The 26,326-nt window shown below is 39.6% G+C and overlaps 1 protein-coding gene and 1 long non-coding RNA gene across 2 annotated transcripts in view; both read left to right on the top strand.

Moving 5' to 3' along the window:
• Positions 1-213: 213 nt before the first annotated feature.
• On the top strand, positions 214-9,027 carry LOC309639209. The gene is made up of 4 exons (XR_014251509.1): positions 214-1,222; positions 1,988-2,061; positions 6,132-7,353; positions 8,918-9,027. It is a non-coding gene; the product is annotated as an uncharacterized lncRNA (long non-coding RNA).
• Positions 9,028-15,713: 6,686 nt separating this feature from the next.
• DSG2 (desmoglein 2) overlaps positions 15,714-26,326 on the top strand; it is a 48,470-nt gene continuing 37,857 nt past the window's right edge. The window contains exon 1 of the mRNA XM_082415998.1: positions 15,714-15,861. Within this exon, the coding sequence (XP_082272124.1) occupies positions 15,823-15,861 (39 nt within the window). The 5' untranslated portion in view covers positions 15,714-15,822. The remainder of the gene's footprint in view (positions 15,862-26,326) is intronic.

Below are 26,326 nucleotides of genomic sequence, written 5' to 3'. Positions count from 1 at the left end.
ATGTATTATAATTTTTAAACAGTATATACTAAAACTTTAACAGTCAAACATTGTTATAATAAAACTGTTTTGCAACAAATTTATGAGTACTTCCTTAACCATTTAGCAAAAGCTGAACTACTCTCTGCAGTTAATAACTGTTAAGAAATATGATGTAAAAAAGAGATTGCACATGCATTTTTATCAGTATTCTACATTGTTTTTCTAGCTGATACTTTTTCTGCATCCTCCCAGGCAGGAAGGAAGTACTGGGGGACTCAGGATCTCTTCTTCGGGTAGAAATAGTGCTGGATAAGGTGCTGGACGAGGTCAGGGCAGACTTATTAACCGGATGATTTAACTCATTTATTATTTGTTTGGTAATTTGGAATGGTCTCTCAGGCAAAAAAAACTGACATTCTATGAAGACTCAGAGAGAAGTTGAAGTAAAGAGAAGGTAAGGTTTCCAGCCTAACATGGTGACCAAAATGTACCATGACCTTGGTGACAGCCATCAGCCCCTGCAGTGAGTTTGTCTCCCAGTAAATGCCTATTATTTTTATGTCTTCCTTTAAAGGGATGCCACAAAACAACTCCCTTCAGAACTCAGATCTTGCTTTGGTTGACCCTCCTCATTCTTAAATGCAGACAATTCAACCTGGCCCTGGGGTATGGGGAGCAGAAACTGGATTAGAGTGAATGTTGAGTGAAGAAAAGTGGATGGCTTAACTCAGGCTTCCAAATCAGTCTCAGGAAAATGAAAGCTATGCAGGTAAATTCCAAAAAAATCACCAGTTCCTCTTCTTCACAGAAAGTTGAACAAATAAAAACAGCAAGATCAGTTTCTCTTATCTTAATTTTCAGAAACCAAGTAAGAGTGTAAAGGAGTACATTCAACTGACTAGCTTCACTGCAACTAGCAATTAAGAAACAACTAGAAATTAAGTAAAAATTACGGATCTTTCCTTCTTGTTATTAGCAATCCAGTATTTTCTCAACTCCTTTACTGAGTCTATAAAGAGTAATTCTGAATCCGTGATCACATGATTTAAGACTTGCTCAACAGCACAGTCTGAGATCATTTTTATGTAATGGGGATAACTGATGAGAAAAGAAGATAATTATTTAAATTCCAGGTGCCAGAAACAACACGTTTTCCACAAAGAACACTGAGATTTCTTCTGCTTTGCCTGATTCAGAGTGCACTACAATTCCCTCCATGACAAGACATAGGCCATTCCAGGTTGGTGTCTTTGCTTTCTTTTTCTTTTATACATGGACTCTTTTTTTCTTTTTTACAAATGCAAAAAAGAATCTAAGCACAATGCAGGTGTAGTTACAACTCAAGATAATGATGGTCTAAAAGTGTAAAGGATGCAGTTACCAGAGCAGGAAGAAACATGACATTGGTGAGGTCTACCAGATGGCCAAGAGAGTTATATTCTAATTTATTTCTTACAGTAGCCCTGAGATTATAGTCGCAAAAACAGAGACCCAGAGAAGCAAAGTAACTTCCTCAAAGTCATGCAAGTGACACAAATCTAATTGTATTATTATAATTATTAATTATAATAATTATTATAATTTATAATATATTTCAATATATTTATAGTAATAAATATATAACATTTATAATATACTTTTAAAATATTTATTATAATAAATATATAATATTTATTATATTATAATAATATTATTATATTGCTGAATTATATTATTCAGCAATAATAATACTTATTACTCTCTCGGAATAATCTGTTTATTTTCAGCTCTGACTTGAGTAGAACATGAAAAATTGGAAAGAAAACAATTAAAATTATACAATAAAAGGATTATAAATCTAGATATAATTCTAAAGATTAAAGAAGCAGTACAATGTAGGCATATATATGTATACATATATACAATTGAAAGATAGAGACAGAAAGATAAAAAGGTAGGGATAGATGAAAGAATGCAAATACATGATTTGCTGCTGTTTTGAAAAATATTTGGGTTTATTTTTCAGGCCACAGTGAGCAGTTATCCTCCACATTTAATAACAGAAACAAGCTACCTGGAAGTCATGGAATCTCTTTTGCGGTAAGCTCCTGAAGACTTACTTTGACAGCACACTATTTAGAAGAGGTTATGTGACATGTGTCTAGATATAAAAAAATAACTTTATATTTAAAAATTTTTATTTGATATTTATATATATTGCAAAATGATCACCACAATAAGTCTAGCTAACATCCGTCACCACACATAGTTACAAAAAAATGTCTTTTCTTCAGATGAGGACTTTTAAGATTTTAGCAATTTTCAAATATGCAGTTCAATATTATTAACTATAGTGATCCTGCTGTACATTACATCCCCAGGACTTATGTATTTTATAGCTGGAAGTTTGTACCTTTTGATCCCCTTCACCCATTTTGCCCACCTCCCAACCCCTTACCTCTGGCAACCACCAGTCTGTTCTCTGTATCTATGAACTGGGTTTTTGTTTTGTTTTTTTAAAATAATAACTTTAAATGGTTCCTTCCACCTCAGTGTTTCCATGATTTGTGAAAAACAACACATTTTAACGACTACAACAAATGTTTTATTCCCACGAAAGACATGGGACCACTGTATTTTTAATTTTATGCCTCGGAACATCTCTGATGTTTTCTGTGAGCTGAATTTTTATTAAATTAGCAACAGTAAATTTTGTATGAAAACAGAACATCAAATTATGATAAAAGCCAAACATTGATATTGAAAGAATATGTCCTCATTTCCTCAGAAGTCAGAGGAAGTATTTATATTCTTTCATAATCAAGAGAAGATTGCAAAGAAGTTTCTTAATTATAAAGCAATACAGAATCAGGTAATCTTGGATTTATTTAAATGACATAATGGTATGGTTTCAATTCCTGCAAGGAGGCATTGTTACTAAGCCAAAAATGAGTATTTAAACACAAAATGTGAGATTAACTTAGTCATGGCTTCCCATGTCCTACTGACTAGTATTGATAATAAGATTGTATGGTCCTAACTAGGAGGAGAAACATAGACACAGACACACACACACACACACACACACACACACACACATATGCACACATATGCATACATATTTGCCTCCAGTAACTATGTAGCTTGGTATAGCTGAAGCAGTGTCTTTCCATCATCCAACCCATGGACCAGACACTAATGCTCAGTGATACTGCAGAAACAAAGTTTCTATACATACATATATATATATATATATATGTATGTGTATATATATATATATATATATACACACACACAATACAAGGAGTCTACTCTGTAGATGTATGATTAAAAAGAAAAGAATCACCTAAATTTTCCACCTAAATTTCTTTAGGTAGGACACAATGAAGAGGCCTTGCTTGACCAAACTCTTAATTATTCTCATCCAGGGCTGACACCCACAACTTTTGATTAGTAAAAACATGTGAAATAAGAAATGGAGCTATTAGTCAAAGGTACAAAGTTTCGGTTGTAACTGATGAATAAGTCCTAGAGACTAATGTACAGCATAGAGCCTATACTTAAAAATACTGTATTGTATACTTAAAATTTTGCTAAGAGGGTAAGTCTTATGTCAAGTGTTCTTGTCACACACACAAAATAACAGTAACAAACAAAAAGGTAGGAGGAAACTTTTAAAGGTGATAAATAGGTTTATGGTATAGATTGTGGTAATGGTTTCATAGGTTTATTCTTATCTCCAAACTCTTCAAGTTGCATGCATTAATTATGTACAACTTTTTGTATGTCAAAAAATTTTAATGTATAATAAGCCCTTAGTCTAATAAATTTTGACAATATTTTTCTTCATCTTCCCTTTTCCTCTCAACTGTTATAAACTGCTATGGATTCTCCTCAGAAGATATTTTATGGCTGCTAATGTTTGAAATCTAAGTTGATTTTCTAACTAGCCACTCTTTCTATACACATTTTCTTGAACCCTGGAACTGTCCTCTTTGTGCTGGTCTTTGAAATTCGTTTGAATTGCAAACCAACAACAAAGGCATATGCTGTCAGGATGATCCAAGACCTTCTCTATGCAACACTCTCCCAGGGCCTCCAGAGCAAGCCAATGCATGCTATTGCCACCTTTGCCAGCTCTAGCCAGGGAAGGATGTCTCCACTGAAAGAACAAGTCAGGAGGTGTTATTGAATATTTTGATAGGAAACTGTGAGCTGTCAGGCAAAGAAAACCTGCTAGTTTGCATAAAATGAAAACTTACTACTGGAGGACCTAAGAGAAAATTTTTAAATTTCATTCCATCTGTTAGTCAATCAAAAATAACTGTATATTATATTTTAATGACTAACAAAAGATAAACTTGAAATTTTTGTTTCGTTTTGTTTTTCAATTGTGGGTTTTAAGTTAATGGTTAAGAGTTCAGGCTTTGGAGACAAGTACTTGAGTTCAAATCCCAGCTTCACCACTTACTAGCTGTGTGTCTTTGGCAAGTTACTTCACCTCTTTGCACCTTTCTGGACTACTGTTATAGAGATAATAACATTCCCTACCTCATGAGGTTTCTGTAAAGAAGTTACAAGAATGCACTTGGGACACAGCACTCATAAAGATTTGAAATAAAAATAATTATTACTATTTTTTCAATCTTTAAAATGAACTCAAAAAGTTGAGTGGTGACATGCAAAACTACTGAAACCATACAAACTCAAAACATCTATATTATCTGATCCTAAGTCCTGTTTTACGGATGCTCAAACAGGCTGAAAAGTAATTTGTCCAGGGCTTCCCTGGTGGCGCAGTGGTTAGGAATCCGCCTGCCAATGCAGGGGACACAGGTTCGAGCCCTGGTCCGGGAAGATCCCACATTCCGCGGAGCAACTAAGCCCGTGGGCCACAACTACTGAAGCCCACGCGCCCTAGAGCCTGTGCTCCGCAACAGGAGAAGCCACCGCAATGAGAAGCCCGTGCACCGCAACGAAGAGTAGCCCCCGCTCGCCGCAACTAGAGAAAGCCCGCGTGCAGCAACAAAGACCCAATGCAGCCAAAAGTAAATGAATAAATAAATAAAATTTGAAAAGAAAAGTAACTTGTCCATCAAAGGTAGAGTTAGGAATTAACTAGGCCAATTCTCTTCTTGTGATTCCAAACTGCCACTGTAGTATTTCTTTTTCACTAATCTTTTGCCTTAACCACAGAGCTTGTCCTGTCTACTCTACTCTGCACTGGAAATTCCTCTGAATACACAAACAAATAGAGATGAATTCATTCAAATCAAACTGTGACTTGTAGCCAAACTAATGAGAATTTGACCAGGTGGCTGCAATATTTCAGTTGAGCTCCCTTGGAAAAGGACAGAATGGGAGGCTTTTTTACCCTAAGAGTTCTAACTATGTCATTTCCACCAAGTAAAATAGGGCAGCTAGGTGGCTTTGGGCAAAAAAAATCGTTACTTCCAAATTAGCATAAAAGGAATGGTGCTACTGACCCAGCCTCCAGTAGGATACGCATGTTAGGGAATGCTGGTAGAACAGTAATTACTGTACAAAGAAAACGACCACACTTTACATCCAATTTCTATAGGATTTATGGTGCCAGGTGAAAAGAAGTTTTATTTACAAAAGCTAGTTGACCCAACATAAAATAGAAGGAGGTTAAATTGTCTTTACCTTTGCATATTTTATTACCTTATTTCTAGAATAGGATATGTTTAATGTTTTCATAATCACTACTTCCTACTTCCTTTAAAAATCTGACCATAACTAGTTGATAAGTTTTTTAATTGTTTGATAAATTAATTCACAGCAAAGTATAAATCACAGAAAATGATTTATTCTCCTCCTTGGAGTATATACCTTTAATACTTAAATATCTGCAGACTCAAAAAACAAAGCGAAACTTCATTATCATTAGGTCATAGGTCAGGAGGTGGAGTGTTTAGTGCACAGACACTTTCCTGTCAAATCACATATGTGGCACCTATCTGTCCATATAGGACCACGGAGCATACCCGAGATTCAGGTTTCACATTCTGACCAATTGACCTAATGCATCTAGTCTCTAAGAAATAAAAGTAAATAAAATGTTCCATAGAAACTCCATCATCTTTTTATTCCTGAAGCCTAGAGTAAAAATTGTCCTCTGAGTTTTAAAATTTTTTTTTTGGTTTTAGATGGCTTATTCATACTTCTAAAGTGAAAATCCGAGTTATAAAGAACAATAAACGATACTCTATGGACTTGAGATTCCAATTACTGAAAATTCCAAGGTCCAAACAATGGAAACTCACAATGGCACTTTTATGAACCATAAAACAATTCTTCCATATGACCCTTCACATGGATTTTTCTTTGTTCAACAGGTTTTCCCTGTAATACTGCTCTGCTTAACTTGTTGAGTTGTCATAAATTTACTGATTACTTCAGATGAATGTTCTAATCCTAAAGTTAAGCAAGAAGTATAAGGATACACTCTCTTCTTCTTTCATACCCACAGGAGAGTTAGTCACAAGAAGTCTTTGTTGGCTGACTTGCCTTTATTGTAGCTGATTCTGCATGAAATGGGTGTGACTCTCTCCAAAGGTATGAATCATTCAGACATTGTTTCAGTAGAAGTTAAGAGAGGTCCGCCTAAAAAAATGTTATAGCAAATTAGCAGACAATTCCCTTGTAAAATAAGAGGTCTGCTTTCAAGGCATATAGTAACGTTCATAATAAACACTATGATTTTTTAAAAATCTTTAACCACAGATGTCCTCAGACCAGCTGGTAAGTGTTACTGTGATCGTTAAAACTAAAATATCAGGAGCAATTTTTTTCCCACTGCCTTTTTTGTATCAAAGTTTTGCTTAACTGGTGTGATAATGTTTGAACATATTTCTGTCTAATAAAATCTCTGAATGGGAACTAGAGGAGGTGATGAAACTCAAACTAGGTCCACCGCAAAAAAAAAAAAAAAAAAAGTACAGTTCAAGCAAAACGGGTTTAAGAACACTTTCCTGAAATGCTCACATACCAGGGACATTTTGATTTTCTTTCTTATGATATCTGAAAGACTGCTTCAACTCTCCAATTTCCTGGGTGTGTACAGATGTAACTGAGTTAATTAAATTATTATATATCATAGTAAAAGATTTTCAATTGCTTATGCTATAAAAGCAAAGTTACATAGAAATAATTTGCATTCGTAATATCAAATTTGGGATTCAAGAATAACAATATCATAACTTTTGCTCAGCAGGGTAGTAGTTCCCAATATTTCGTCTGTGTAACATGTGTGACAAATGACATTCACAAGCTCACACCCTCCCATGGACAAGTTCACCCTCAGGCTCCGTTTGCCTCCCCCGCTGGAATCAACCCTTTCTCCACCCAAGGGGGATGTCAAAAATGCAAGTAAGTAACATCATTACTGAATAACTTTAAATGTGCTCTAATGATTTTAACAAGTAAATGAATCACAAATTTCAGAACTTGATAATTAATAAGTTACTGCATCGACTTGCATGGTACAAAAGTTTTTTAAAAACCACCACCAACGTTAGTTTTGAAAGTAAATTAAAATCAGTTAATTTCTTTGAATCCTTGTTGTTTCTTTAACATGGAAATTGTTATTTATTTTTGAAATTTTGCTTCTCTCTACTACAGTATTTACAATTATCAATCAGATCATTTTGAAAAGGTCTTTAAAGCCAGTATTTTACTTCCACCTTTGCTCTCCAAAGCCATTGCATCGCTTCTATTTCACTTTTTCTTGATATGCAAGAATGTCACTTGTCTACGTGCAAATGAATGAAGTAACTGCCGAGAAACCAGTATTCTTTTCTGTCTTCTGAGGGGTTTTTTGGTGGATCTCCCTAGGCTCATTAGTCACATTTGGGTCAGCATGATGGTTTCTGTCTGACACTCTCAGTAAACACTCTTGTGCTGCCCTGTCACAAGTCCTGTCACACAGTCCAGGGCTGCTATTAGCAACCAAACTCTCCTCCTCTCTTCCCCAGCCACTGCTACTTCCCTTATCTTTCCAAGAATTCCTATAAACAAACCCTAGGGTGAAATCAAAGCTAGAGATTTATTCTGAAATTTTTTTCAGAAAACGTAGGTGGAGAGATAAAATCAACATTGTCAAGTGGCACACTCTTGTAATGAATGCTAACTTTGTTAACCTCCAGAGGGAAAAGGGATTTTCCATATTGTTTATGGTTTCTGGTTTCGCACTTTGTTCCCCCTGTAAGGAAGGGAGTCTTGAAAAAGAGGACGAACACAGAAATGTTCTCCAATGGCCTCTAAACTCCTCAAACTTTACACTGTTCGGGAAGCCTTAGCAGGCCCATCTGTGATAAAACTGTGAGGTAGGGGGATTTTGTCCACAGTGAAGCAGGCCTCCCAGCACACCCACACCTCAGTTTGGGGAAATTTACTCGTGTCCTTCCAGGAATATAATGCTCTCTTCTCTTTTCCCCTTTACCCTCATTTTACACACACACATACACACACTTATCCTCCAAAATAACCTTGAAAATATTGGGTTGGCCAAAAGGTTTGCTCGGTTTTTTCCGTAAAATGGCTCTAGTAGCACTTAGTTGTCTTTAACGTCATTGAAACAATTTTGTTAGATTGTATGTGACAGCTGTCATGTCAGCGTGCATTTAAAAAAACACTTGTGCTCGCTTTGGCAGCACATATACTAAAATTGGAACGATACAGAGAAGATTAGCATGGCCCCTGCACAAGGATGACACTCAAATTCGTGAAGCGTTCCATATTTTTTGATTCACTTTGTTATACGGCAGAAACTAACACACCATTGTAAAGCAATTATACTCCAATAAAGACGTTAAAAAAATAAAAAATAAAAAAAGACTTATCAAAGTTGGTGAATTTTTGTGTAGCCATTTTATTATTGAAGGTGGACGAAAAAAAGCAACATTTTTGGCATATTATACTTTATTATTTCAAGAAAGATAAAAACGCAATCAAAACGCAAAAAAAAGATTTGTGCAGTATATGGAGAAGGTGCTGTGACTGATCGAATGTGTCAAAAGTGGTTTGCGAAGTTTTGAGCTGGAGATTTCTCACTGGACGATGCTCTACCATTGGGTAGACCAGTTGAAGTTGATAGAGATCAAATCAAGACATTGAGAAAATCAATGTTATACCACGCGGGAGATAGCCAACATACTCAAAATATCCGAATCAAGCACTGAAAATCATTTGCTCCAGCTTGGTTAAGTTCATCGCTTTGATGTTTGGGTTCCACGTAAGTTAAGCGAAAAAACCTTCTCGACCATATTTCCACATGTGATTCTCTACGGAAAAGTGGATACTGTACAATAATGTGGAACAGAAGAGATCGTGGGGCAAGTGAAATAAACCACCACCAACCACACCAAAGGCCGGTCTTCATCCAAAGAAGGTGATGTTGTGTGTACGGTGGGATTGGAAAGGAGTCCTCTATTATGAGCTCCTTCCGGAAAACCAAAAAGATTAGTTCCAACAAGTACTGCTCCCAGTTACACCAACTGAAAGCAGCACTCAATGAAAAGCGTCTAGAATTAGTCAACAGAAAACGCATAATCTTCCATCAGGGTAACTCAAGACCGCATGCTTCTTTGATGACTGGCAAAAACTGTTACAGCTTGGCCGGGAAGTTCTGATTCATCCGCCATATTCACCAGACATTGCACCTTCGGATTTCCATTTATTTAAGTCTTTACAAACTTCTCTTATTGGAAAAAATTTCAATTCCCTAGAAGGCTGTAAAAAGCACCTGGAACAGTTCTTTGCTCAAAAAGATAAAAAGTTTTGGGAAGATGGAATTATGAAGTTGCCTGAAAAATGGCAGAAGGGTGAATACGTTGTTCAATAAAGTTCTTGGTGAAAATGAAAAACGTGTTTTATTTTTACTTAAAAACCAAAGGCACTTTTTGGCCAGCCCAATATATTCACTATTCTTTCAGTCACATGTTCCACTAGTATATACTGAAGACCTACAATGGATCAGGCACTGTTTAGGTGCTGAATACATAGCAATTCATAGAGAAAAACCCCAGCCCTCATGAAGTTTACATTCTAATGAATGGTGACAGATAATAAATAAGTAAATGCACAGTCTTTTAAATTTTGATGTGCCAAGAAGAAAAATGAAGTAGGAAAGGGCGATGGGGAGCCCTGGGGGGTGGGAGCAATTATAATTTTTATATGGGTGGTCAGAGAAGATCTCACTGATAAGGTAATATTTGAGGGGAAAAAAGTGAAGAGTAAGTAAACCTTGTACATGTCTGGAGCAGAACCTTCTCAGGAAAAGGAACAGAGAGTACAAGGGCCCTGAGGTGGAGCATGCTTGGTGTATCTGTGGCGTCATGTTATGATGTAAATAACTGATAAGAGATTAGCATGCCACCCTCCCAGGAACATGCATGTATCAGCCAAGGGAACCTTCAGCTAAAGGATTTCAGACCTTAGTCAGTAGGAGGGAGAGGCATTCTGATGGGCCATGAAGACCTTGCTGAGGTTTTCTAGACAATCGTTGCTTTGTACACACCTCAGTGCAGCATTATTATAGTCTCATCACCTTGTAAGACTACTGTATGATTTATTTCGAAAAAAAATCTCTGACGATGTTGGTTCAGCACTCTACTTAGACCCAAGGATAGACAATTTTGTTTTCTTTGCTGAGCCAAATCTCGTTTTGCAACTGTAGTGTCTTCCTCTAATTCTCTGGCCGGTGAACACTGTGGACAATTTCCTTAAGTCATTTTGGTTCGGCACTTTGCATCTGAGGAGTCAGTCGTCATCTACTGACTCACGAGGAGGAGCCTCTGGGCAACAGCTCAGCTAGAGCCTGTGACTCACCGAGCGCGGCTCTCTTATCAGGCAGGGTGCTGGCGGTGACTGTTCACCAAGGATGAGCTGGTTTCTTTGCGCTAGACCACGGGGCTGGCAGTCTACTGGGCTTGATTATTACTCTGCAAGTTCTAGCTCAGAAAGGCAGCAAAGCTTTTCCCACCCTGCTGTTAGAGGCCCCACCCCCCAAATCAGCCAGTGCTCCTCTCTTACTGCCTAAGGCAGAGGCAGCTCTTGGTCCAGCTAACTGGAGAATCCATGAAAATTTCAACATCCTGACACCTAGAGTCTGTGATGTCCCTCTTGCCTTGGCCTCTGTGGAAAAAGACCATGACTCCTTCTCCAGGGCAAAGGGGAAGGACGATCCTCTCCCATTTCTCCACCCCTAGTGTAATACACTCTCTTCTCAACCTGACCCTGAACTCCTCCAGCTTTGCCTTGTCCATGTCCTTCCTGCCACACTCAACTCTGGAGATACTATATCCCAGACACTTTGACCTCTTAGTTATCAGCCAGGCCACTGTGAAACTCTGACTCACACCCACCATCCGCTACTCCTCTCCAGCTCCTGGGCTGCAGTATCGATGGGGGAAACCAACACCCACCAACACACGTGCGTGTGTGTATGTGCACATGTATGCATGTGCATCTCACACACACACACACACACACACACACACACACACACACACGCACACACACACAATCCCAGACCAACATTTTCTGACCAGATCCACTATTAATCCATGCAGAGTGGATATTTCAAACACCTTCCCCCTATAACTCTCCTTTTCCACTTGTAATTAGTTCCTTCCATGCGGGCTTGGTTCAACAAATCTTTTTTTTTTTTTTTTCCCTTAAGGTAAAGTAGTTTTATCTTTTTTTTAAATTTAATTTAATCAATTTATTTTTTATACAGCAGGTTCTTATTAGTTATCTATTTTATACATATTAGTGTATATATGTCAATCCCAATCTCCCAATTCATCACACCACCACCCCATCTCACCCCACTTTCCCCCCTTGGTGTCCGTACGTTTGTTCTCTGCATGTATCTAACAAATCTTTATTGATCATCTAATATGTGCTGGACACGAGGGCCTGGGCCCACTATGAATATGATATGGCCTCTGCTCTTAAAGAAGTAACAATCTTGAGAAAGGAAAACAATCGAAGCAGCAGACAGGAATGAACTAACCATAAACCACAGTGACTGCTGCTATGCAGGTTGTGTGAGTCACTTTGAACACAGCCACAGAGAATGAAAGGAAAGTTAAGTACAGGAATTGGAGAGAATGCAAAAAGGAGAACTGAGGATGACCGTCAGTTTCCTGGCTTGGGTGGCCAAGTTGACAAGGCATATGAGGAAGTAGCAAGCTTGAGCTGCAGAGGTACAGAGGGATAGGGAAATCTTTTTTGTCAGTATGCTGAATTTGATATCCCTACAAAATTATTATGGTAGTTTGATGTCCCTATGAAATGTCCAAATGGTAATGTCCCATGTTCGAAGCTCAGAAGAGAAAGTTGTGATGGATCTGCACAATGGGAGTGGCTACAGAGTCATGCTAGGTACCAAGTAAGAAGAAAAGATAGAAAGGAAAGAACTCAAAAGGCATAAACACTTAACAGGTTGGCAGAGAATAAGAAATGTATTGAGAAAGAACAGTCGAAAAGAAAGAAAATTAGGTGACTCTTTCTGCCTCCTAAATCTACCTGCAAATGTGTTCTCATTTCAAACTACTTGCTAGACGTTTCTCATTGGATATTGCTCTAATATCTCAAATTCAATTTTCACACACACAAAATAGCCTTTACTTCTGACTTTTTGCTGTTTGTGTCAACGTTATGAAAAAAAAAATGCTTTTTTCTCAGATAAATCTGAAACCCCTGACTCTTCACCAACAGCCTTTATGCTTTGAGTTACTCTGTCCTGACAGGTTCAATGTCTCCTTCACAATTATTCATCCTTTAAGAATCAGCTCACCACACCACTCCATCCCAACTTCACGGTCCAAAGCGTGAGTTAGGTACTCTCTTCCCTATGTTCGCTTTATACCATGCAAATAGTTTTACCACTGCACTTATAACAGTTTATATGTTAGGTATAGCTATACTATTTCATAAGCATCTATTTTTGTTTCTTGGACTACTTATCTTTGTATTGACAATAAAATGCAAATTAAATGTTTGGTGAACAGAGACAAACTAAATGTTGAATAAATGAACAAATGAGTGGAACTAAACCAGAAAATAAACTCCTCCTCTTTTCACCCTTCTCCCTTTACCTAGATATATGTCATAGTTTTTCCTGTATCCACATACCCTTTATTTTTTTCATTTTTAAAATTGAGATATAGTTTATGTACAATATTATACAAGTTACAGGTGTGCCATATAGTGATTCACAATTTTGAAGGTTATGCTCCATTTATAGTTATTATAAAATATTGGCTATATTCCCTGTTCCACATACCCTTTATTAATCAACATTCTATGAGAAAGCCTCTTGACCATCATAACCAGTTTTTGTTGGTCTTTATGAAACCTTTTTTTTTTTTTACATTTTTGTTTTAGATAATACTAAGAGATGATTCTAATAAGCTAATCACCTGTGTGTACATGTGAAACAAAGTATGCTGGGAAACAAAACCCAGATAGATATTTTGAATATACCTAGATGTTAAAGCTAATTATTTGCACAAAGTACGTTTTTTAACTGATGCATTATAAGTACGTGTCTTAAAAGTACATTTGCCATAATGTTCAACTAATATAGGGGGGAAAAACCTGCAAGTTAAACCTTTCACATCTTGTTAACACTTCAATTTATTTTAAAGCAATCAGCACTTCATTGGGAATGGCATTTGTTCTTGTGCAAAGAGATTTATGAAATAGATTGACTCTCATGCCAGCAGAAAAAAGTCAGGACCTAGAGAACTAGCTGTGTATGATCTGACTTCCAACAAGTCCCTTCAACTCACTGAGTCATAAGTTTCAGAATTTTTAAAGAGGAACTAATTCAAGAATGACATACTATGGCATTGGATTGTACACGTATTGACCTCTTCTCTCAAAGTCTTACAATAAATGTCTTATAGAGGAATACTTTCCTGAAACTGCCTTTGACAGCCTCCAAGAGAGAGTAAATAATCCAACAGAAATAAAATTTGCATTAGCTTTTCTCATTCTGGAAGCTACAATTATCTTCATTACTAAACAGAGATCAAACGCTAGATAATGAAGCATAAATACTTGCCTATAGGAGTCAGTTGCAAGAGCACTAATTTTAGGTAGGACTTATGTATAGTTTCCAGGGATGATTTGTGAGTGTTTTGGTAAAGCCTGCCTTGTTTAATTAGTAACTTTCCCAGCAGTGATGGGGAATGAGAATTATCACCAAGGGTGCTACCACCCTCACCTAACTCAAGAGAAAGGAGTGGAAACTAGAAGACATTCTTCCCTCCTGACTCAGCTACGTAACCAACGTTTATTGAGAGTCCATGATGGTACTCAGCACTGTTCTAGTCACTGGAAACAGTGGGAAACTAAGCAGACACTCCTCCTAGATACTTAGTCCTCAGTTTAGCCACTGATACTTAAGTAACACTATGAGAAAAGTCACTCTGCATTTCCTTCCTAAAGAGAGGAAGATGTGGTTCTCAACTCAAAGAGGGAGTGGTCCCTGGCAGCTTAGGAAGAAAGGGACTAAGGCAGAGATGGCCATTGTACTGGATCTGGAAAAGGGGCAAGATTAGAACTGGGGAAAGAAGGGTAGGAGATACTGGGGGAGGGAGAGGAAGGCACTTTTAACCACAAAAGGAACTCTGCTATTTTGGCCAACTCTGATGCCAAATGTCTCGTTCTAGTAGCAAATCAACCCTTTATACTTTTATAGGCTCTTCCAATACTTCATTGTCAATAATTAGCCTTTCTTAGAAGTTTCCTAATCTGTTGCTGATGCTAGAGTTTCTGTTTTTACAAGAAGAATCCAACTTAATATTTACACTTGCAAAAATAATTACAACACCACCGTTTGTTGAACCCGGATGTGCTAGACACTACAGAACGCATCATATAGACTTTCTGATTTAATCTTCACAACAGTCCTATTTGTTGGATGCCATTAATCCCATTTGACAGATCTGGAAACTGAGGCACAGAGAGGTTGTCCAGGTCACAAAGCTAAGTAACTATTGCAGAGAGGATTCTGACCTCGAGTGACGCTTTGTGTAGGAGATTCTGTAAATCATATCGAAGCGTATATGTTTCCCTGAACCCCACTAGAGTTTTCTCCCGGTCGAGGCTAGTTAACAAGGGGTCGAAGAACTGTCCGTTTGGATCATGTGTGATTCTTCTAATAACCGCTTCTCCCTGAGCCAGACAAGCGGCAAACCTGTGGGAAGCACTGAAGGGGCCAGGGGAAGAGGTGAGAAGCCTTCGCGGAGATAACCACCTGAAATCCTGCTCCAGAACCTTCGCTCCCGGAGAGCGGGCCCCACGCACCCGGCCGCGGTGAGGACGCGGGTCCGAGCGTCACTCGTCTTTCTCCTCCGCGCCACCTGGGCCTCGCGCACAGTAACAAAGCGCTGGACCTTCCGGCGGCCTCGGGCCGCGGGCCTCGGCTGCAGAGCCGGGCCACCCTCCGGCGACGAGCGGGGCGGGGAGGGGAGGACGGCGGGGCGGGGCCTGCCACTCCAAGTCCCCAAGCCGGGGACGTCACGGCTCCAGGTGCGTGTGCGGCGGGGGGCGGGAGTCCACCGTGCGCCTCCCTCCTCCACGCAGGTCCCACCTCAGCGCGAGCAGCTCGGCCGGCCTTCGGGCTCCCGGCTCCGGGCTCCATTTTCTCGCGGAGGCCACACCTGGAACCGCGCCTTCGGGCAGGGCCGCGCGGCCGCCGCGGGGGAGGGGACCCTCGGGGCGGGGGCGCCGGGGAGGAGCGGGCGCGCGCGCGCGCGCGGGGACGCGGGGAGCCGGCGGCGCCGAGGGGTGCTGGCGGCCCGAGACGGAGACTGCGACGCGATGGCGCTGGGCGCGGGGGGCGCGCTGCTGCTTCTCCTGGTAAGTGCGGGGAGCAGGGGCGCGGAGCCTCGGGCGGGCCTGGGCAGCTGCGGGCGCCCGGCCCGCGCCCCGACCTGCCCGCTTCCGCCGGGCAGGGATCGGCCCGCCCGGCGCTCCCTCTTTGTGCCCCGAGGTGGGAAAGGGCCGAGCAGGCGGCGGCGAACGCGGACCCTGCGGCTCCGCTGGGAAGGAGCGGGCGTGGGAAGCTGGCTGAAGTTCCGTTTTTCTTGCCGCCACGCACAAGCTCTGGCGCGTTTCTGTATCTGCGATCCGCGGGTGTAGTGAGCCCTGGAGCGGGGACACCTTTCCTGGAGGTCGAGGGCTTTGTCCGGAGTCTCCTCAGACGGCAACATGGAGACGGCGGGGGCAGCGGCCTCGCCTCCTTCCCTGGGCTCCCGCCACCTGGGCGCGGCAGTGACCTGGGGAAACACCTGTATCCCTAGACTGCAGGAAAGGGCCCCAAATAGTTTCTTTAATGTATTTTACAAAGTGTAATTTTTTGGTTAAAGCCACGTTACTCTTGAAATCACCCACATATAGTCTGAACTTAAAGTTCTCAAAGTTGGTGTTTTAAAACAGTCGCCTAGTACTAAAGGTAATGAACATATGTAATAGTTTTAAGATTTTTTTCATTTTAAAAGATTACAGAAAATCTATAGGCAGCGCCACAGTCAAACGGGATTTTCAGAGGTTCTTAAAGGAACTGGCAAACAGTGTTCCGTCTCTCGATCTGCATTTCTTATGCCTGGCGTCTGCATTCAGATGGGTTTTTAAATATGTTTGTTTTGTTTGTTAAAGGAATTGTACATAATTAAGAAATGTATCTACTTTGTAAGGGTTTGCTAGATGGGTTTTGATAAAGTGACAGTTATCCTATTCATATAGGTGTGCGTTCACCTTCCAGAGACTTAACAAATGTATGTTCACAGAGATTAGGTACAAAATCATACTGCTTCCTTATATAATGGTGAAAATAAAAACTACAAGTACATTCTCTGTATTGAAGCCGCTAACTTCCAAAAGATTGCCTTCTCTCTATCCCAGAATTACAATGAAAGAGGGAAAATATTTTTTTTCCTGTATATATATGTATATATATATATATATATATATATATATATATATATATATATATATATATATATATATATCTCACACAGGAAGAAACATGACTAATGAAATCTAGGGATTTCAGTGAACTCTCACTTGCGTGCTGTTTAGGACCTGCGGACCTTTGGCACACCAGTTAATTTTCATGCTTTTTATCCATTTCATTTTGCCTAAGTCATTGAGGTAATTTTCAATTCAAGTTTATTTTGTTAATAAAACTTTTCAAAGATAATTTGTGGTTTCCTTTTTGGCCTCCAGAGTAGCAAAGCAACTAGTTCCCTCATCATGGTACTTCCTGACTAAGGAGATTACAAAACTAGCATAGCACCTAGCTTAGTTTGAGGGTTAAATATTAAATCCTAGAAAAGAAATTGCCTTTGTTCTCAAACGATATAACAAGCAGGCCAATTCAAGTACATTTACAGAGAAATAGGTATATAATTTAGGCATATTTTTTACTTTAGCAATTCAGTATTTTTACTTTATTGAGCAGTGATTGCTCCTTTAAAAAGTGATTATAACTAACTGAATACGCAAAATTCTTGGACACTTCTTTGTATTTTCTGCAATACTTTGCATGATATAAATCTGAGTATGTTTATTTTTGGTCAAAGAACAGTGGGCAGTTCAGCATTTTGCCCCTGATGTGTTTGAAGTTGGAAGTATAGATTTTAGTGAAGAATATTTGAAAGCAGCTATGCTGACAGAAGTACTTCTCCAGGACACAGCTCATTTATAGAAGGTAATAGAAATCGTAGTGCGTATGGGTCAGAGTTCAGTTGTAGGTCACAGAATTCACTCTAGCTAGTTAAAGCAGGAAGATATTTATTTCAGGGCGTTGTGTCGATTGCATCCGTGTGGCAAGGACTGGAAACACTCCATTTTGAGCTGTCAGTAATGACTTCAAAGCCATCCAGCAGAGCCTAAGCACTTAGGGAGCTGCTGCCTCTCCTGTGATCAGGAACCAACACCGCCACCCGGCAGTGTGGAAACGGCCATGATCCGGGTGCTACTTTTGCTGCCAGCTCCAGAACCATGCCACGTTTGCTAGGATGCATACCAACGAAATGTGCCAGGACTCTGCGTCTTGGTACCCATGAATCTCGTATGGAATCTACTAGATGAACACCAGAGCCCAGAGTAAGATAGCTGCAAAAACCCAGCTCCATCCACATCTATGCTGGCCAGCAAGAACAGCAGACACGTAGCTTCTGCTTCACTTCCTTCTTTCACATCTCATGTAGATGCTGGTTGTTGAACCTAAATCACATTCAGAACCTTAGCTGCTGGGAGTCTATGATACGTGGTCTCTAGGTTTCCTCTGAAGTTCAGGGAGATAAACCAGAAGCGAGATGTTGAGTGGCACCCACACAGCTATCACACAGATAGAGCCCAACTCTATCAAAATGGGAAATAGAGGTAATATTGTAAATAAAGTCAGAGAACCTTTCCTCACCAAGAGTTCTTTACCTGGGATTTACCGACTCCCAAATGGTCCATAGATAGAATTCAGAAGGTCCTTAGACATGGCTGGGAATAAATTACGTACCTGTTCTCACTAATGTTTAACTGAAATTTAACATTTCTTTAAATTATGTGTAGGAAAGACACTGCAATAGCATAGCAGTACTTGTGACTTTAGACAATAGAAATCACAAATATTTTCACATAATACTATAGGTATCTTAAAATACCATTTTTCTCATCATTAATAGACTTTCTACTATATTTTATTACTTAATGTGTTGATAATGAAGTACATGATATGACTGCATCACAAATTGGTGTTTTTTAAAGAATTCTGCTAACTTTCAATATAATTGCGTTCATTCATAATTCGATGTTTTTTATTTTATAAATTTAAAAACATTATTCTAAGAGGTCCACAGGCTTCAACACCCTGCTAAAGAGGGCACTTGGGGGAGAGATTTTCTGGTGGTTGCCTCAATTTTGCCTTTGACTAATTAAGCTTGTCCTTCAAAATCAAACTACATTTTAAAGATTCAGTGGGAGCAAATTATACTGTGAACGGTTGTGTCTACTAATACGTTAGTTTGTTAGGGCTGCTATAACAAAGTACCAAAAACTGGGTGGCTTAAAACAGAAATTTATTTTCTCACAGTTCTAGATGCCAGAAGTCTGAAATTAAGGTGTGGGCTGAAACCTACAGGATTCCTTCCTTGCCTCTTTCTGGGGTTGGGCGGTTGACCAGCAATCTCTAGGATTCCTTGCCTTGTCGGTGCACACTCCAGTCCTCTGTCTTCACGTGGCATTCTTCCTATGTCTCTTCATATCGACTTCGTCTGTGCATGTCTGAGTCTGTGTCTAGATTTCCCTTTTTTATAAAAACACTGGTCCTGTTGGATCAGGGCTCACACTAATGACATCAACTTGGTTAAATCTGCAAAGACCCTGTTTCCAAATAAGGTCACATTCGGAGGCACTGGGGGTTAGGACTTCAATATATCTTCTTTTGAGAGACACAATTCAACCCATAACAAGTAGGTTCAACTATCTATAAATTATCAACAACTTTGGAGTTATACTTAAGGTTCTAATATGCAAGTGGATAACAGATTTTAGAATAAACTCAAGTATAAGTGAGATGGTAAATATTGACGCTTATAAGAATAATCAGTTATATTCAGGGATTTTAGAATTGTATGATTTCACATTTGTTTTTGTTTCTAAAAAATTAATAGGTAATGGGGAAATGGCAACTCTTAACAGAAGTTTCTTTAATTTTAAACTTAGGGGAAAGTACTTTACAAAAAGACATGAGCATTAATTTCATTTACATTCTCCCTGATCATTAGAAATACCTGATGAGCAAAATTAAAATCTCCAAGGTTAAAGTCCAGAAATGTATATCGCTAGAAACTTCCCAGTTAATCTAATAACTAGACAGGTGTGAGAGAATTACCAATCTAAATTTTGCAAAATAGTTTATTCATGAATGAAGCATACAAATATTTATATGGAAAAGAAATTACACATTGAATAGGGGTTCATATTTTTAAAACCGCCAAATTGCAGTAAAAGTCAGAAAGCTTAACTGAAATTGTAAATGAGCTGTAGATCAATTTTAGCATTTCTCAATCACAGCTTTTTTTCTGTCTTTCATTGTGCCACAGACTTTAACAGCTGATAACACTTTTCAAACATACAGTCCACATATGATGAAAGATTGTTTTCTCAGTTAAGTTTATCATAAAGTTTCAGATGTATACCGCATACGACATTGCACTCTTTTTGTTTACTTCAAATTATTTTAAAATTTATTGAGATTTTTATCATATGCAAAGCTTGATGGTTAGGGTGAAGGAAGCTGGAACACCAGGATTTGTACCATAGTCTAATGGTAAGATGAATGATGCCCACAAGAAAATAAACTAGGTAGGAACTAACCCCATATGACCACTACTTAGTGATTCCCTGCTCAATTCTAGACCGTGTGCTAGACATTGGGAGACCAGTAAAAAGTCAGATGGGTTCTGCCCTCATGGTGCTTACAGTCTAGTAAACAAGTAAATGGCTAAATTCCAAATGGGTGATGGTAAGAAGGGTAATGATAAAAGAAGACACGGTGCCATGGAGCCTACAGAAGGAGCCCCAGCATTGAGCATCCCAGCTAAGACCTGAGAATAATTATAAATTGGTGAGATGATATGAAGAGAAAGAGGGGGAAGAATGTTCTAGGTAGAGAGAAGAGCATATGCAAAGGCCTGAAGACAAGGATGCACGGTTCCTTGAAAAAACAGAAAGAGTCCATGTAGCTGGAACACAGTATGCAGAGCAGAACGACATGCTGAAAGATGTCTGCAGCCTTCTTGATACCAAGGGAAGCCACAGAAGGCTTAATTGACAAGTGAGTGTTTTTAGGGAGGTGTTCAAATCATAAAGAAAATGGAAAGATGAATGTTAGTTGAGTTGGTCAGGAAGGGGTGGAGAAAGAAGAGATGGTAGTCAACTGGGTACAATTTTGCCTCATTATTAAAAAAAAAAAAAAAAAAACCTTCCACAATTTGGGATGCTGTGACCAAAGACGGCAGAAAACCCCAGACAGTCCTGTGGAGGGAGGGTGCAGCCTGGCAGGAGGGTTGGTTTGGGAACAAGGGTTCTCAAGAAAATGTCGGGGTCGGGGGTGTGGTGGGAAGGGTGTGAAAGGGGCGTTTTGATTGTCACAAGGTGCAGGATGCTGCTGGCATTTAGTACTCCAAATGCAGGGTGGCTAAACCTCCAGCAACGAACAGAACCTTCAAGAAAAAATTGGCCACTCAGGAAGACTTTTCCTATCAGAAATGCCAATAGCTCCCCCGCTGAGAAATGGTGATCGGCAAATAGTGAGAGATTCTAATCAGGGATTCATCTTACTTACCTCTGTCTTTTTAAAATGCAAATATCCTCTCAGTTGATTAAGCCTTGATACATTCATTTATTCAACAAGTATTACTGAGCACCTACTCTGTGCCAAACACTTTTCTAGGTCTTACCTCAAAATCGCACATTCGTGGGAATTCCTTTCATCAGTCTAGCAGGTGCCGCCTGGCTGATGGAATGAGAAGGCAGATTTGGGCGGAGACGAGAAGAGAGAGGTCCCATTTCCCCTATTCTAAAATACCTCCATCCCACTACTCTTTAAAGTTCCCTACGATACAAACTAAAAATACACAAATAAGTGGCCCATAAACTCCCTCATGTTGGAGATCCACCCTCCTTACACCCCAAAAGTGCTAACTGGGAAATGGGGCAGGGGGCCTTGCTCAATCGTCATCTTGTTCTAACACTGTCGATCGGCTCTTCTTTCAAATATCTCCTCCCTTTGCTTCCATACTACTCTGCTGGGGGTCCTTTCACCTCCGGGAGGCTGCGGTGGTTTTCCCACCCGGCACCGGAGGATATGCTGTACTCACATCACCAGGAGGCACAGCAGGTACGTGGGGGAGGCAGAGCGTGGCCGGTAGCAGCGGTGGCCGAGGGGCGCGCCCCTGGGACCGCGCGGTAAGCCCTGCCCCTTGAGCCGCAGCGCCCTGCTCTCGAGCCTGCTGCTTCCTCCTTACGCAGAGCGTTTCCCCAGGATTCTAGCTGAGCATTTCTACAGGCTGTGCTCTGAGAATCGCATCCTTCTAGCTCCTCAGACTTAAAATTTTGATACCCTCTGATCCCTTCCCCTATCCTCCACACGCAGGGCACTGCCAAGCACAAACGTCGTCCCCAGAAAGACTGTTGCCTCCACCCACCCATCCCGGTGCCATTACCCTATTACGGGTCCTCATCACATCTGCTCTGGCTTATTTAACCTTCAAACTGTCTCCTGCCTCTCGTCGTGGAGCACTGCCCAAAAAAATCTCTCCGAAGCTCTGGGGGCATAGTATCCCTCATCAGAAGCTGACCCTTATAGGATCAGTGAAGATCCTCAGCACAACTTTTTGTCCTCATTTTCTTACTCACTACCGACCCACGGTCTAGGTGTCAAATTGCACGCCTTCCTGTTCTTTGCCCTCCCTCTGCAAGTTCTGGCCGGTGCGGTCTTTAAAGCAGATCATTTCCTTCCGCCTCCCATCTGCTCCCGCACCTAAACCTCTCCGGACTTCTCTAGAAGGAGGTCATTTCTGCCTTTTCTGAGCTCCCCAGAACTGCTTTTGCAGCTGCCCTTCATACAATGAATTTTTTCTACCTCTGTTATAGTAATTTATGTACACTTTATCTCTCCTGCTAAACTTCTTTAGAACAGGATCTACGTACCATTTATCTATCTATACTAGCTCAATGCCTTGGACACAGAAGAATCCTTTAAAAACCTAAAAGCGAATGTATCTTTCTATGTTTGGAAAAAGGTGGAATAATAATCTGAATTTCATTTGTTTAGAAGAAACATTTAACGCTCAGCTAGTGTGGGTGGTTAAGTTTTTGTTTGACCTTTAACACATTCGGCAGTTACTAGGTGTGCTTTCGCTATATGCCAAACAGCCTTCTAGATGCTTGTGAGCTGTCCCACTATCATGAAGCCTACAGTGGGGGAAAGGAGAATATAGGGAAACTAATTTGACATTTTTTGAGCACCCACTGTGTGCCAGTAACTGGATTTACTGAATGTTATTAATGGATGAATCTGGGTAGAACCCAAGTCCCCCGACACCAAATGCCTCTCTGTCAATCGAAAGGCATCACTGTGACCTCCTTTACAAGCAGTTTTCAATAGTTAGTCATATGTAAGGCCTGAACTTCTGGAACTAGATAATTGGTTCAGTTTCATTACAAGATAGAATCATTCTAGAAAGGAAAAAAAGGAGAAGAAATGTAAATTGAAATTTGCCTAATTGCACAGTCCTGCAGAAGTATTCTAAACAACTTTCTAAAACCATTGATTTTTCACTGTTCAATTTTGCCAGTCCACTTATTTGAAGCCAATTGAAAATGCCTGTTTTTCACTTTGGACCTTGGAGTCAATTGTTGGTCAGTTTCTGGTAGTTCCTGCAGTTTGACTTACTGACAGGACAGTGCCATCTAGTGATGAAAAAGGACAATTTGAAGTTCTTGGTTTTCTTAAGCTTCTGTGGGGGGAAGAAATCTGGTTTTCTTCATTCTATTTTTTAGTGTAATTTTCAGGAATATATTGCAGCAAAAGGGTGGAGACAGCCCATCATTTTTGATTAAGAAATTATGTATTATGTAGATGTATCTGAAAAGATATATTTTACAGATTGACTTGTATTTTGCCTGATTCCAAAAGCATTTGTAGCAATTATAGAAAACACCAATAAAATGGTAAAATATTTCAGAAACGATAAATGCTCAGGATCAGTAAATCTTCAGCTAGAAGAAGAGGTATGAACCAGGAGGAAACACTGTTTAAAGCAGTTTTATTGTAGTTGATTACTACTTGTAAAGTGGAAAATCTTGTGATGGGAATAACTCAGTTGCTGAATTTCCTTATTTGGAATATATCATTTCACACATCTCTGTAATTAAGGGCTAATTCTCCAGTCTATGAATTATGCAGGCTCTCCTTCCCTTTCCTTTGCTACTCTGTGATTTTACACAATTGTTTTCAAAAGTGGGGTCTCTGGACCAGCAGCATGAGCATTACCCGGAAACTTGTTAGAAATACAGATTTTTGTACCCCACCCCAGCCCTACTGAATCAGAAACTCAGAAGTCTTGTGTTTCAACAAGATGATTCACGTGCCACTCAAGTTTGAGAACCACTGTTTATTAACATCCCTATTAGAAAATAATTGGGAATGGAAAAAGAAGATTAAATATGAAAAAGCCCACTTTCAGCTATTTATTAGCAACTCTGATTTTTTTTTTTTAATGTTTTAGGGGCCAAGGAAATTGACTAAATAAAATAATGTTGACTTTTTTGGGTCTTCTGTTTATTTGTCTATGCCAAGTTAAAAATAGGAGCTGTCCATGATTACACAAAAGGCAACTTGAAAGGACAGTTCACAACATGCTCTAACAACTCAAGTGTAGCACAGCATTGCTAACTCTGTATTTTAAAATTCTTGGCACCAATAAATGTTTCCAAGGAAAATATCTCCCCCTTTAAAGTTAACTTCAATATGACTCACCCCAAATCATATTTATTACATTAAGATTAGCCCAAACATCTGAAGAGCAGGCAAAAGATGATGATCATTTTATAGAATTTATGATCAGTTATAGAATTTATGTCAGACTTAAAGTATATAATTTTCCTATCTAAAATTCAAATTCAGAGTTGAAAAATTAAAGTTCAAAATATTGGTTTTCTTGGTTGTTGAGTTTTTTTTAAACAGCAGCCATGAAAACAAATGTATGTTTAAACTAGCTGAGTGAGGCTGCCCTAGGAATTGTACTTATGTATGGGTCATTTATAAGTTGGATTTTTAAGTTGGGAATTTCTAAATATGGTATAATGTTTAGCCATAAAATAAGAAATTTTATAGACCACCTCTCCTCCTTCAAAAAAAAAAAAAAAAAAAGACCAGAGGAAAATAGTATGATAGGTGAAATTCTAACATAAGTCTAACATCAGGTTTATCAGACCTTCTTGTGGATACAGGGTCTACTGAGGACCAGTTCTGTCTATACAATTAGAAAATTCAGGATATGTAATCAGAGGAAATAAACAAGTGGCATCCATGACCTTTATTTTATCTCGTTTTGTTTCCTTTAAATTATTTTAGCCAAAGCTGGAAACGCTTTAAGAATGGGTTGGGTGTAAGCCAGGGACCTTAAGAGCAATTTCTTATTCTGCCTTCTGTACAATGAAAGGGAGAAACAGAATTTTAAAACATTCTGCGTGGTTGGAAGGGTGGGTAGGAAAGGGAAGTAACAGGTTTTTCTGTGATTGTCGGGGGTGGGCATGAGGTTGACGAGCAACAGCGGGCATGTGTTAGGTCACCTCTATTTGGGTACCGAAGATCATCCGTTGACCACCCTGCTAAAGTAGGCTAAAGTTCTTTCTGGCTGAATGGAAACAATAAGCCATTATAATGCCTCAAAGTTAAAACAATATATATATTTTTTTAAATGAACAGCTTTTTTTTTTTTTTTTTTTAATTTATTTATTGGGCTGTGTTGGGTCTTGTTTCTGTGCGAGGGCTTCCTCTAGCTGCGGCAAGCGGGGGCCACTCTTCATCGCGGTGCGCGGGCCTCTCACTATCGTGGCCTCTCTTGTTGCGGAGCACAGGCTCCAGACACGCAGGCTCAGTAGTTGTGGCTCACGGGCCTAGTTGCTCCGCGGCATGTGGGATCTTCCCAGACCAGGGCTCGAACCCGTGTCCCTTGCATTAGCAGGCAGATTCTCAACCACTGCGCCACCAGGGAAGCCCCTAAAACAATATTTTAAACTACTTTGTACCCCTCTACATCTCATCTTCAGTAAGTTATCTATTGGTCTGAGATATTAAAGTTTAAGGGGTCACCTAACCTTGGACTCATAGAATCACAAAAGAAAGCTTCAAAAGCCTCTACTTCAGGCCGACAGCCTATTAGCCAGGAAGAACTGTCATCAATGACTTGTAAGTCCTCCAGGATTCTGTTTGTTAAACTCATCAAGGTGACTTCAGAGCAGGAAGTCTTTTCTAAAGGTGCCGACCTTGGGAACAAAGAGTCATTGATTGATTGTATTTTTTCAGTGATATTTGACCTTCCCTCATGGCTCTGCCAAAAAAAAAAAAAAGAAAGAAAGAAAGAAAATTATTTTCTTTCCAGTTACCAAGAAGGCCAGTTTTTACAGGATGCATGGGATCTAACGGTAGAAATTTTTTAAAAAATTTTTTCTAAACTTCAGTAAATTGGGAAAGCTTTTGAAGGATTTTTCTGGTTCATCTAAAAACACTACTTCTTAGACTACAGAGACTAGA

This window comes from Balaenoptera physalus (assembly GCF_965194825.1).
Source record: "Balaenoptera physalus genome assembly, chromosome: 12".
NCBI lineage: Eukaryota > Metazoa > Chordata > Mammalia > Artiodactyla > Balaenopteridae > Balaenoptera > Balaenoptera physalus.
Note: the sequence above shows the minus strand (reverse complement) of the source record. Positions and strands in the feature narration are given on the sequence as shown.